At 43.2% G+C, this 12585-nt stretch overlaps 1 protein-coding gene across 1 annotated transcript in view; it reads left to right on the forward strand.

The window, feature by feature from the left end:
• The first annotated feature begins 632 nt into the window (after nucleotides 1–632).
• Nucleotides 633–12585, forward strand: part of LOC129719936 (JNK-interacting protein 3-like) — a 106144-nt gene continuing 94191 nt past the window's right edge. The window contains exon 1 of the mRNA XM_055671348.1: nucleotides 633–799. Coding sequence (XP_055527323.1) covers nucleotides 721–799 — 79 coding nt within the window. The 5' untranslated portion in view covers nucleotides 633–720. The remainder of the gene's footprint in view (nucleotides 800–12585) is intronic.

Below are 12585 nucleotides of genomic sequence, written 5' to 3' on the forward strand. Positions count from 1 at the left end.
GCGTGTACTTAATAAGCTGTTGTACATCTGTTACATTGAATCTGTGTCATCGCAATACCTAAATGTATTTACCCATTCGAATACTCTCTCACTTTATAATAAACGTTTCACAAAGCAAGTCGCTTTATTTTACCGCTGCGCATTACTGTCCTTTATAGAAAAGACAAGCAACAAGAATGCAACCAATGACGCCTCGGTAAAAATATAGAAGTGTTTGATTTAAGCTAGGTTATAAGAATTATTTTCTTCTAGATTAGATTAGATTTATTTTTCTTTGACCTAAACCAATAAATTCGTGTTTGAATAAACGGTAAATATCAAATGTAGTCCATTCGTCTGCAGTTGTAAAGTTAAGTGAGCAAATGATATGTTTAAGATATCAGACAGTAAACTGAAGGTATAAGAGAAATGTGTTGTACGCAAGAGGTAGTGAAGTATGAGAGTTGTATTTGATGGATTACAACAGGGTCAAATTAAAAACAATGCTGAAAGAATTTAAAATGTATTTTGTTTATTACTACAGATGTTGAAAAGTGCTTTCTGAAGAAGTGCTGCTCTTCACTAGAATAGCATCGTACTGTTTCATAAATTAGATGAAATTATTGTGTATTTAGTTTAACTCCATTTATTTTTTTCAGGCTGGACTCTACATTACGACTATTCTCCTCTGAAAATTATTTACATGTTCAGGACATAGATATTGAGCCATATGTTTCAAAAATGTTAGGAACCGGAAAATTAGGATTTTCATTCGTACGAATAACGGCACTTTTAGTGTCCTGCAACCGCCTCTGGATAGGTTTGTATTGTGTGTTTTATCATTTTATCAAGATAGGCCGATACAAATTTTAAATAGGGTGGCAAGGGTACATAACAGAGAAAAAAAGGAATATCATTAAAAAAAAAATCATATATGCAAGCTACCATGTTTGTTAACTGCATGCAAATGATTGTTGAAAAATATCACATAATTATAATTTTTATTCATTTTGAAGGCATTTACATTGTCACTTAACTTATGTGTTGCTAAATAGAGAATGTACGCTGTCAAAAAACCAAATGATTTAAATTTTTCCCTTCCCTCTCTAATTTACCAGGGAAACGAAAAAAACTGGTCAAAATATTCGTTTTCTCGCAAACGTGACATTTAGAGTAATGTTGTGGCCATTAACAGATCTGTGATGAATCCCCTTACAAGAAAAATTAAACAAATATTTTCTCGAAAAATCAATATTTTTGGTCACCGTCTTTGGAAAAGTTTTCCAAAATAACATAAATTACACTTAAAAAATACGCCTTGACAATTTCTGCTGGATTTATTATTCATTCTAAACAACGCATTTTTGGTAGCCAACAGCACAACTATACCGAACACTTAAAATGTATCATTCCCGCATATATGAACATACATTAACACATATACATGCAAATAACATTAAATTCTTTCAAAAATATTATGCGATTTAGTTTTTGAGTTTAGTTTTTAAATAGTTTATTTGACACGGCACGATACAATTTATGTTTAACTGAGCCAAGTACATTTCTTTTTAATTCTAAATTAGCAGGGAAAAGAGGGAGGCACATTTTTTATATCGCGCGGCCGACTACGAGCTAGTGCGGATTGAAGGTGAGAGGAGGGGTGTTACAATTTTGTTTCTAACTATTTAATATTACAGAATGTATTCATTTGTACGTGGCTAACCAGTGATGTTCTATTTGAGCAGTTTTGGTCTGAGGTGTCTGCGTAAACATAGAGATGCCGAGTCTTCGTTTTAGTGTCTCCAGCCGGGTGTATCATTTTCTTTCAGTTTGTGACGGGAATTGTATTCTAGCAAATAGATAAAAAATCAAATTTTAATGCCAGCATTTTTTATAAACCCGTATAGCTGTGTCATGTACTGGAGATCACCGCTTTCCAGAATGTCTCTAACGGGTACGTTCGGTTGTTTTCCTCGGGCCCGAAGGGAATCTATAAGCTCGGTCCTAACACCACAGTATTCGGTACACGACCGAGCATGTTGTTTGCTCGATGTCATGGTAGCCATGGCCACAAACGCAGTGCTTACTGTCTACAAGCCCTATACGAAAGAGATGCGTGTTTAACGTGTAGTGATTGGACATAAGTCTGGACATCATTCTGTGCCGAACACGCATCAGTATCGGACGTGTTTGGTGATCGCTCCGATAGAATATAAAACAAAAGACGCGCGAGCAAGTGTTGGCATTGTTTGCCTGGTCGAGTGAAGGTTCAAAGTCGCCCGTCTTTGTGCAACTGTTTCGCATCGTGGCTGTTTGCTGGTGCGTAAGCCGATTTGGCTGCTAAGTGATTTGTGCTACAGCAGTGGACGAGAATCTCAACACAAAGGAGGAAAAAGAAGAAGCCAACAGTTGACAGCGAGTTGTGTCGCTGTGCTGAGTGATCACACACCCGGCTCGCTGCTGGTGGCTGTTTGGAGCTGCTGTATTGGTGCTGCTGGCTGTAACGGCTGCAGCTTCGACCGTTCGGACAACCAACCCTGCTGAAAGGAGAAGTAAAGAGGTACGTGTTCTGTCGGCGCTAGTGCGCTAGATTTAGCGCGATGGATGTAGATCCCTCGCCTCCCGTGCCACCATCCCCGAACCCCTCCGACCCTGTCCCTCCTGCCAACCCTTCCTCTGTTAATTCCCCAGTCCCCCCTCGCCCCAGGCTTTACCCGGACGGATCTCAGGGCAGCTTTACTGTTTTCTTTCGGCCAAAAGCAGGACCGAAATCGAAACCGTTAAACATCCTGCAGATTTCGAAAGACCTGACGGAGGGGTACAAGGCCGTGACCGAAATCTCCAATGTCAGACCCAACAAGCTACGTGTCGTGGTCAGCGACCTGGAACAGGCCAACGCTATTGCTCGCTCCGAGCTTTTCACACGCGAGTATCGCGTTTATATACCCGCACGAGACGTGGAGATCGACGGTGTCATAACCGATTCGAGTCTGTCGGTCGAGTGTATCTTGGCAAGCGGTTTTGGCTGCTTCAAAAATGCTTTGTGTCACGACGTAAAAGTAAAGATCATAGATTGCAAGCAATTGCGGTCTGTGTCTCTTGTCAACGGCACAAAAGTGTACACTCCGTCAGACTCGTTTCGTGTTACGTTTGCCGGATCTGCTCTCCCTAGCCACGTCTCGATCGATCGGGTTCGTCTGCCTGTGCGATTGTATGTACCCCGTGTTATGAATTGCACCAATTGCAAGCAGCTAGGCCACACAGCCGCCTACTGCTGCAATAAGGCACGATGTAGCAAGTGTGGAGAAACTCATGCGGACGATTCTTGCAGTGTAAATGCTGAAAAATGTATTCACTGCGGGGAAAATCAGCATGAGCTCTCCACATGCCCGGTGTACTGCAGCGCAGAGATGAAATCAAGCGGTCACTAAAGGAGCGTTCAAAGCGATCTTACGCTGAGATGCTGAAGAAGACCGTGACCACTTCTACCATAACATCGAACCCCTTTGATCTGTTGTCTTCTGATGAAACCGATTCTGACGATTCACCAGCGGGAACAACTTATGCCAATCCTGGGGCGTCTAGAAAGAGGAAAAATATTTCCTCTCCTAAAGTTCCCCGAAAAGGTCCTAAGATTTCCCAAAGTGAAATGAAAGTTACAAACAAACCAAACAGTGCTGCGGAAAAACCGAAGCAAACTCCTCCTGGGCTTGCAAATTTAAAGTCCCAGAAGGAGTTCCCAGCACCAGTGATGGAAACGAAACGAATATGATGCAATCGTCGTTTATTCATCATATGTGCACTTCACGAAGTGTACAGGCCGGGACTAAACTCGAATCCTCTCAACCCATAATGAAATGATGATAGGGTGCATAGGTTTCTGGGAGAAAACAAACACATGACTAGACTACATCAGCTCTGAGAAGCGATTCGATCGTTGCGTTTGTCTTTCCATAGGCCGGTAGTTACGGGAAGAAAGGATAGCAACAGGAGAAATTCATGTCGCCTGAACAGCAGCAGAGGTGTGGTGCGGTGAGAGGGAATGTGTGGGGGAAGGAACTACTTCGGCAGCGGTTGAGTTTAAGCGAGAGTAGGAGAGCATACACTGTCATTTTCTTTCTTTTTCTGACAAAAAAACATATTCATGAGTCAAAAGAATAAGGATATAACAAGTTCTGATCGCTCTCTGTAACAGAGACGAATAACTTCATATACCGAGTTGTGCACATTGAGAACCACGTATTGTGGTGTACACTAATGAATAGACATATGTCGTAAAGAGGAAAGCAAAAAGAGTGCACCAGCACCGATACTTTGTTTTTCGCATACTGACGACGATGTAAACGCATCCTAGGCTTGTTTTATATGTATTCATTAATCGCTAGAGGTGATTTTTTTCCTTCGCTGCCCAGCACTGCCAGGAACATCTAAAACCCCAGTTGTTCCTTTTGCACTCCCAGTTGATTAAACAAACTCTGGATTAGTGAAATCTTCTGACATTGTGGACTGGATTTTTGAAACTTTCAATGTACCCGATCCAATTAAAATTTTTCTTACAGTATTCCTCCCAACAGTTAGATCATTTTTGAAGCAGTTGACTGCCCAATGGCCCCTCCTTGCAGCGATTGTATCCTTCGATGCCTAATTCATCTGCGTATACGGAGGATTCTATCTCTGTCTAACAGTGGAATTGTAGAAGTATTTTACCAAAAATGGATTCATTTAAAGTTTTAATAAATAGAAACAAATGCGATGCATTTTCCCTTTGTGAAACTTGGCTTACTTCAAATATTGATCTCAACTTCCATGATTTTAATATTATTCGCCTTGATCGAGACACCCCATATGGAGGAGTACTTTTAGGGATTAAAAAGTGCTATTCTTTCTATCGTATTAACCTCCCCTCGATTCCAGGCATCGAAGTTGTCGCATGTCAAATGACAATACAAGGTAAAGAGCTTTGTATTGCCTCAATATATATTCCTCCCAGAGCACAGGTTGGGCAACGGTTGCTCTTTGATTTAATAGAACTTCTTCCCTCGCCACGTTTGATTTTGGGAGACTTCAACTCTCATGGTGTGGGTTGGGGTTCCCCCTACAATGATAACCGCTCCTCTTTAATCTATAACCTTTGCGATGACTTCGACATGACTATTTTGAACAACGGTGAAATGACACGTATCCCGAAACCTCCAGCGCGCCCAAGCGCTTTGGATCTATCCTTATGTTCGACGTCGCTACGGTTGGATTGCACATGGAAGGTAATCATCGATCCTCACGGTAGCGACCATCTGCCTATTCTTATTTCAATTACTAACGGTTCAACTCGCATGCGACCAATTGACATTCCCTATGACCTCACACGGAATGTCGATTGGAAGTTATACGAGGAAATGATTTCAAAAGCGGTCGAGTCGATTCAACATCACCCACCACTTGAAGAATACAACCTCCTCGCGGGCTTAATCCTCGACGCCGCGTTGCAAGCCCAAACGAAGAAATATCCCGGCGTAACGATCAAAGAGCGGCCTCCAACTCCGTGGTGGGACAAGAGTGCTCCGATGTCTACACGCAAAGATCCGACGCGTTTTTGGTCTTCCAGAAGGGAGGTATACCCGATGACTATATACGGTATTCGGAGCTTAATACCAAGCTTAAAAGCCTGGCTAAAGCAAAGAAACGCGGAAATTGGCGTCGGTTCGTGAACGAGACGTCGAGGGAGACATCGATGAGCACTCTTTGGAACACAGCCCGAAGAATGCGGAATCGCGTAACGGTCAACGAAAGCGAGGAGTCTTCAAGTCGGTGGATACTTGATTTTGCCAGGAAAGTATGTCCGGACTCTGTTCCTGCGCAAAACTTTGTTCGCGATACGTCTCCGGGTCACGACGCGATAGAATCACCTTTTACGATGGCAGAATTTTCAGTTGCTCTCCTGTCCTGTAACAATAACGCACCTGGGTTAGATAGAATCAAATTCAACTTGTTGAAGAATCTACCCGGCAATGCCAAGAGGCGCTTGTTGAACTTGTTCAATAACTTCCTGGAGCAAAACATTGTACCGCAGGATTGGAGGCGAGTGAAGGTGATCGCCGTCCAAAAACCAGGGAAACCAGCTTCTGATCACAACTCTTATAGGCCGATTGCAATGCTATCCTGTATCCGGTAATTGATGGAAAAAATGATACTCCGTCGTTTAGACCACTGGGTCGAATCAAATGGTCTACTATCAGATACTCAATTTGGCTTCCGCTGTGCCAAAGGGACGAATGATTGTCTTGCGTTGCTTTCAACAGATATTCAGCTGGCGTATGCTCGCAAAGAACAAATGGCGTCTGCGTTCTTGGACATTAAGGGGGCTTTTGATTCCGTTTCTATTGACATTCTTTCGGGTAAACTTCACCGACAAGGATTTTCTCCAATTTTGAACAATTTTTTGCACAATTTGCTGTCCGAAAAGCACATGCATTTCACGCACGGCGATTTGGCAACTTTTCGCATTAGCTACATGGGTCTTCCCCAGGGCTCATGTTTAAGCCCCCTTCTTTACAACTTTTATGTAAATGACATCGACGAATGTCTGGCAAATTCATGCACGATAAGACAACTTGCAGACGACAGTGTAATCTCTGTTACAGGGGCCAAAGCTGCCGATTTGCAAGGACCATTGCAAGATACCTTGGACAATTAGTCTGCTTGGGCTTTACAGCTAGGTATCGAATTCTCTCCGGAGAAGACTGAGATAGTAGTTTTTTCTAGGAAGCATGAACCTGCTCAGCTTCAAACACAATTAATGGGTAAAACGATTTCTCAGGTTTTGATACACAAATATCTTGGTGTCTGGTTCGACTCTAAAGGCACCTGGGGTTGTCACGTGAGGTATGTGATGAAAAAATGTCAACAAAGAGTGAATTTTCTTCGTACAATAACCGGACAATGGTGGGGAGCCCACCCAGGAGACCTTATAAGGCTTTACCAAACAACGATATTGTCTGTCATTGAGTACGGGTGTTTCTGCTTCCGCTCCGCAGCAAACACACATTTGATCAAACTGGAGCGAATACAATATCGTTGTTTGCGTATTGCCTTGGGTTGCATGCAGTCGACCCATACGATGAGTTTGGAGGTCTTAGCTGGAGTACTACCATTGAAAACCCGCTTCTGGAGCCTGTCTTCTCGCATTCTTATCAAATGTGAGGTCTTGAACCGTCCTGTGATTGAAAATTTTGAAAGGTTAATCGAACTTAATTCTCAAACCCGTTTAATGACATTGTATTTCAATCACATGTGCCATAATATTATTCCTTCTTCGAATATTCCAAATCGTGTCGACTTATCAAATACTTCTGATTCTACTGTGTTTTTCGATACTTCCATGATAGAAGAAACTCGTGGAATCCCGAATCATGTACGCGTGCAGCAGATCCCCAAAATTTTCTCCAATAAATATCGAAACATCAACTGCGACAATATGTTCTACACTGACGGATCACTTCTTGATGGGTCCACTGGCTTCGGTATTTTCAATAACAATTTAACCGTCTCCCATAAGCTTGATAATCCTGCTTCTGTTTACGTCGCAGAATTGGCTGCAATTCAGTACACCCTAGGGATTATCGAAAAAATGCCCACGGACCATTATTTCATCTTTACGGACAGTCTCAGTTCCATTGAGGCTCTCCGATCGATGAAAGATGTTAAGCACTCTCCGTATTTCCTGGGGAAATACGGGAACATCTGAGCGCTTTATCCGAAAAATCGTATCAGATTACCTTAGCGTGGGTCCCTTCTCACTGCTCGATACCGGGCAATGAGAAAGCGGACTCTACGTCAGAATACGATCATCAGTTGGCAAAATGCTTGGACCAGAGGGGAACTGGGAAGGTGGTTACATTCCATAATCCCCAAGGTGTCGACAATCCCGTGGTTCAAGGGGTTTGATGTAGGTCGGGATTTCATTCGCGTGATGTCCCGGCTTATGTCCAATCACTATAGATTTGACGCGCATCTCCGTCGTGTTGGGCTCGGGGAAAGTGGTATCTGTGCCTGTGGTGAAGGTTGTCACGACATAGAGCACGTTGTTTGGTCATGCCCTGTACACCGTGACGCCAGGTCTAAATTAATAGCTTCCCTGCAGGCCGAAGGTAGGAAGTCGGCTGTTCCTGTTCGTGATGTCTTGGCGAGCCGTGACCTATCCTACATGTCCCTTATATACGTTTTCCTGAAATCCATCCCCATCCCCCCAGCCCCAGTTTAGTCCTACCCCCTTCCGCCTGCATCCAGCCTAACGACAAGAACACGTTAAGACCCCGGATCCGGAAACAGCAACCAGACCCGCACGATACTCTCAAGGCCCGAGGGAGACAACCCAATATGCCAGTCCGTAATATCTTGGCCCAGCAGCGGAACATGTGCTTACCTATGGCAATGAAAACCATCATACAGTAAACCAGTGCTTTCAATGCAAAATATTATAGCTTTAAGTTACATTTAGTTTCAGCTCGTAGTCGGCAGCGAGGATAAAAAGTTTGCTTTTAGTTATTAAGATACTTTAGAAAGTAAGCTACCAGACATAATTGGCGCCGTTAAACATTAAATTGTACTTGTGCCGTGTCAAATAAATTATAGATAAACAAAAAAATAAGTCTGGACATCACGCGAATGAAGTCCCGACCTACATCCAACCCCTTGAACCATGCTTTCGTCGATACCTTAGGAAAAATGGAATGTAGCCACCGTCCCAGTTCATCTGAGTTCCATGATGATTGCCAACTGTTGAGTGTTCTCTGACGCAAAATGCTATTAAATTCATCATAAGCAATTAGTCTTACATAAATATCGCCATCAATAGCACCTACCTTAGCTAAAGCGTCAGCCTTTTCATTGCCCGGAATGGAACAATGAGAAGGGACTCACGCTAAGGTAACCCGGTGATTTTCATCTGTTAAAGCACTTAAAAACCGCCGTATTTTCCCCAGGAAATACGGGGTGTGCTTCACAGTCTTCATCGATCGCAGAGCCTCAATGGCACTGAGACTGTCTGTGAAGATAAAGTAGTGGTCTATGGGCAGGGTTTCGATGATCCCAAGAGAGTACTGAATGGCAGCAAGTTCTGCGACGTACACGGAAGCAGGAGCATCGAGTTTGTAGGAGGCGGTAAAGTTTTCGTGAAAAACACTGAAGCCAGTGGATTCATCTAGATTTGATCCGTCAGTGTAAAACATTTTATCACAACTAACATGTTTAAATTTATTGCAAAAAATCTTAGGGATCTCTTGCGGTCGCAATTGATCCGGGATACCAGAAATGTCTTGTTTCATGGTGGTGTCGAAGAATATAGCATTATTAGAAGTATCTAAAAGTACGACATTGGAGGAATCGTATGAAGAAGGATTAATATCTTGAGCCATATAGTTAAAATATAAAGTCATAAATCTGGATTGAGATTGAAGGTCGACCAACCTCTCTAAATTTTCAATTACTAATGCGTTCATAACTGTGCATCGAATTAGCAACCGATAAGAGAGATTCCAAAAACGATGTTTCAATGGAAGAATACCCGCTAGCACTTCAAGACTCATCGTATGGGTCGACTTCATGCAACCTAAGGCAATACGCAAACAACGATATTGTATTCGCTCCAGTTTGATCAAATGTGTGTTTGCTGCGGAGCGGAAGCAGAAACACCCGTACTCAATTACAGACAATATCGTTGTTTGGTAAAGCCTCCGGAGGTCTCCTGGGTGGGCTCCCCACCAGGTTCCGGTAATCGTACGAAGAAAATTAATCCTCTGTTGGCATTTTCGTGTCAGAAACCTAATATGGCAAGCCCAGGTGCATTTAGAGTCGAACCAGACCCCGAGATATGGGTTATGCTTCCTAGAAAAAACGACCAACTCAGTTTTCTCCGGAGAGAATTCGATACCCAGCTTTAAAGCCCATTCGGACAAATTGTCTAAGGTATCTTGCAATGGTCCTTGCAGATCGTTAGCCTCGCTTCCAGTAATGGATACAACGCTATCGTCTGCAAGTTGCCGTAGCGTGCATGAATTTGCAAGACATTTATCGATGTCATTGACTTAAAAATTATATAAGAGAGGGCTTAAACATGAGCCCTGGGGAAGACCCTTGTAACTAATTCGGGAAGTTGTCGAATCACCATGTGAGAAATACATATGCTTTTCTGACAACAAATTGAGCAAAAAATTATTCAAATTTGGAGAAAGTCCCTGCGAGTGAAGTTTCTCGCTCAAAACTTTTACAGAGACGGAGTCAAAAGCCCCCTTAATATCCAAGAATGCAGAAGCCATTTGCTCTTTTTGAGCAAAGGCGAGTTGAATTTCGGTAGAAAGCAACGCTAGGCAATGGTTCGTTCCTTTGCCCCGGCGAAAGCCAAATTGAGTATCTGAAAGTAAACCATTTGTTTCGACCCATTTGTCTAACCGTAAGAGGATCATTTTCTCCATTAATTTCCGGAGGCAAGAGAGCATAGCAATCGGCCTATAAGAATTGTGATCAGAGGCGGGTTTTCCGGGTTTTTGAATAGCAGTGACTTTTACCTCCCTTCAGTCGTGCGGAACAATGTTTAGCTCAAGAAACTTGTTGAACAAGTCCAACAAGCGTCTTTTTGCAGAGACGGGTAGATTCTTCAACAAGTTGAATTTGATTCTATCCAACCCTGGAGCTTTATTGTTGCACGAGAGGAGAGCCAACAAAAATTCCAACATCGAAAATGGAGGCTCTTCCGTAGCTACTAAAAACGCGTCGCGAAAGGTTTTCTGTTCCGGTACAGAGTCCGGGCAGACCTTTTTGGCAAAATCGAGTATCCAGCGACCTGAATATTCCTCGCTCTCATTAGAAACGTTACGATTCCGCATGCGTCTGGCCGTGTCCCAAAGAGTGCTCATCGCTGTTTCCCTTGACAACGCGTTTACAAACCGCCGCCAGTATCCGCGTTTTTTAGCTTTAATTAAACTCGTCATCTGTCTATCCAGTGCCTCGTACTTTCGAAGCAGGTTGATAGTGCCGTACTCCCGGTAGTCCTTATACGCCGCGGACCTTCGCGCGTACAGCTCAGAGCACTCTTTGTCCCACCACTTGTTGGGAGGGCGCTGTCTAATCGTTACCCCGGGTATCGGTTTCGTCTGAGCTTGAGTCGCGACGTCGATTATCAAGCCAGCTAAGAACGCGTATTCTTCCTCCGGAGGAAGTTCCTCGTGAGTCTCGATAGATTGCGCTATAATAGACTCATAACATTTCCAATCAATATTACGTGTAAGGTCGTAGGAAATATTAATTGGGTTCGGGGGAGTTGAACCATTAGCAATTGATATAACGATTGGAAGATGATCACTACCGTGGGGATCGTTGATTACTTTCCACTGGCAATCTAACGCTAGTGATGTCGAGCAGAGGGTTAGGTCAAGCACGCTTTCACGTGCTGGAGGATTAGGTACACGTGTCGCTTCCCCAGTATTCAAAACTGTCATATTGAAGTCGTCGATCAAGTTACAGATTAAAGAAGATCGGTTGTCGTCGTACAGCGACCCCCACAGCGAACAGTGAGAGTTAAAATCTCCCAAAATCAAAAAAGGTGCGAGAAGCAATTCTGCTATATCAAGGAGTTGCTTCTGTTCAATCCGCGCGGAATGGGGAATATATAATGAAACAAGGCAAAGGTCTTTTCCTTTCATATTCGTTTGAATGGCAACAACTTCAATATTCGAGATCGAGGGGAGGTCGATTCTGAAAAAAGAATAGCACTTTTTGATCCCTAAAAGTACCCCTCCACCGTGTGAGTCTCGATCTCGACGAATGATGTTGAAATTGTGGAAATTAAGTTGGTCATTTGAATTGAGAAAAGTTTCACAGAGCGCGAACGCATCACAATTGTATGTGTTTATCAAATGTGAAAATAAATCGAATTTGGGGATGATACTACACAGTGACAAAATTCCTAACCACTTTCGACGTATTAGTCATCGAAAGATACGATAGCTGAAATGAGGGCCAAGTTGCTGTGAGTTGCTTCAAATAGGTTTTTACTGTAGGGAGAAGGGCAAGAAGAATGTTTAGAAGGGGATCTGATATGTTGAATGTTTTAAATATCCAGTCCACAATATCAGAGAATTTTATGAACCCTGTTTCTTTCATGTCTTCTGATCGAGAAATGGGTGCACGAGGGGTTTTTGGTGCCCCAGAAAGCGGTGGGTACTCCTGGTTTGATTTGAAATTAAAACCGGGGGGCACTTGCTACGGTTTTTCTTCACCGCTTCCTTTTTGTGTTGTCTTATTGGTCATTCCGCTAGGGGTTATCTTACGACCTTTGCGAGAAAGATTAGGAGAGTTGAGCATTCTCCTCTTCCTATATCCCTCTGGGAAGGCATAAGAATACCCTTCGACGGGATCGTCAGATGTACCCTCATCGGTTGGCAAAAGGAAAAGATGTTTCCTGTCGAGGGTGGCTCAGCCCTCTTAAGCATTTCTGCAAAAAAGCGCTTTGATCGTTCCTTGAGGGAACGCTTAATTTTTTCCTCGCGCTGTTTGTACGCGGGACACGCCGAAAGATCATGCCGAGTTCCCTCGCAGTAAAGACACTTTTCAGTA

This window comes from Wyeomyia smithii, chromosome 2, assembly GCF_029784165.1.
Source record: "Wyeomyia smithii strain HCP4-BCI-WySm-NY-G18 chromosome 2, ASM2978416v1, whole genome shotgun sequence".
Lineage (NCBI taxonomy): Eukaryota > Metazoa > Arthropoda > Insecta > Diptera > Culicidae > Wyeomyia > Wyeomyia smithii.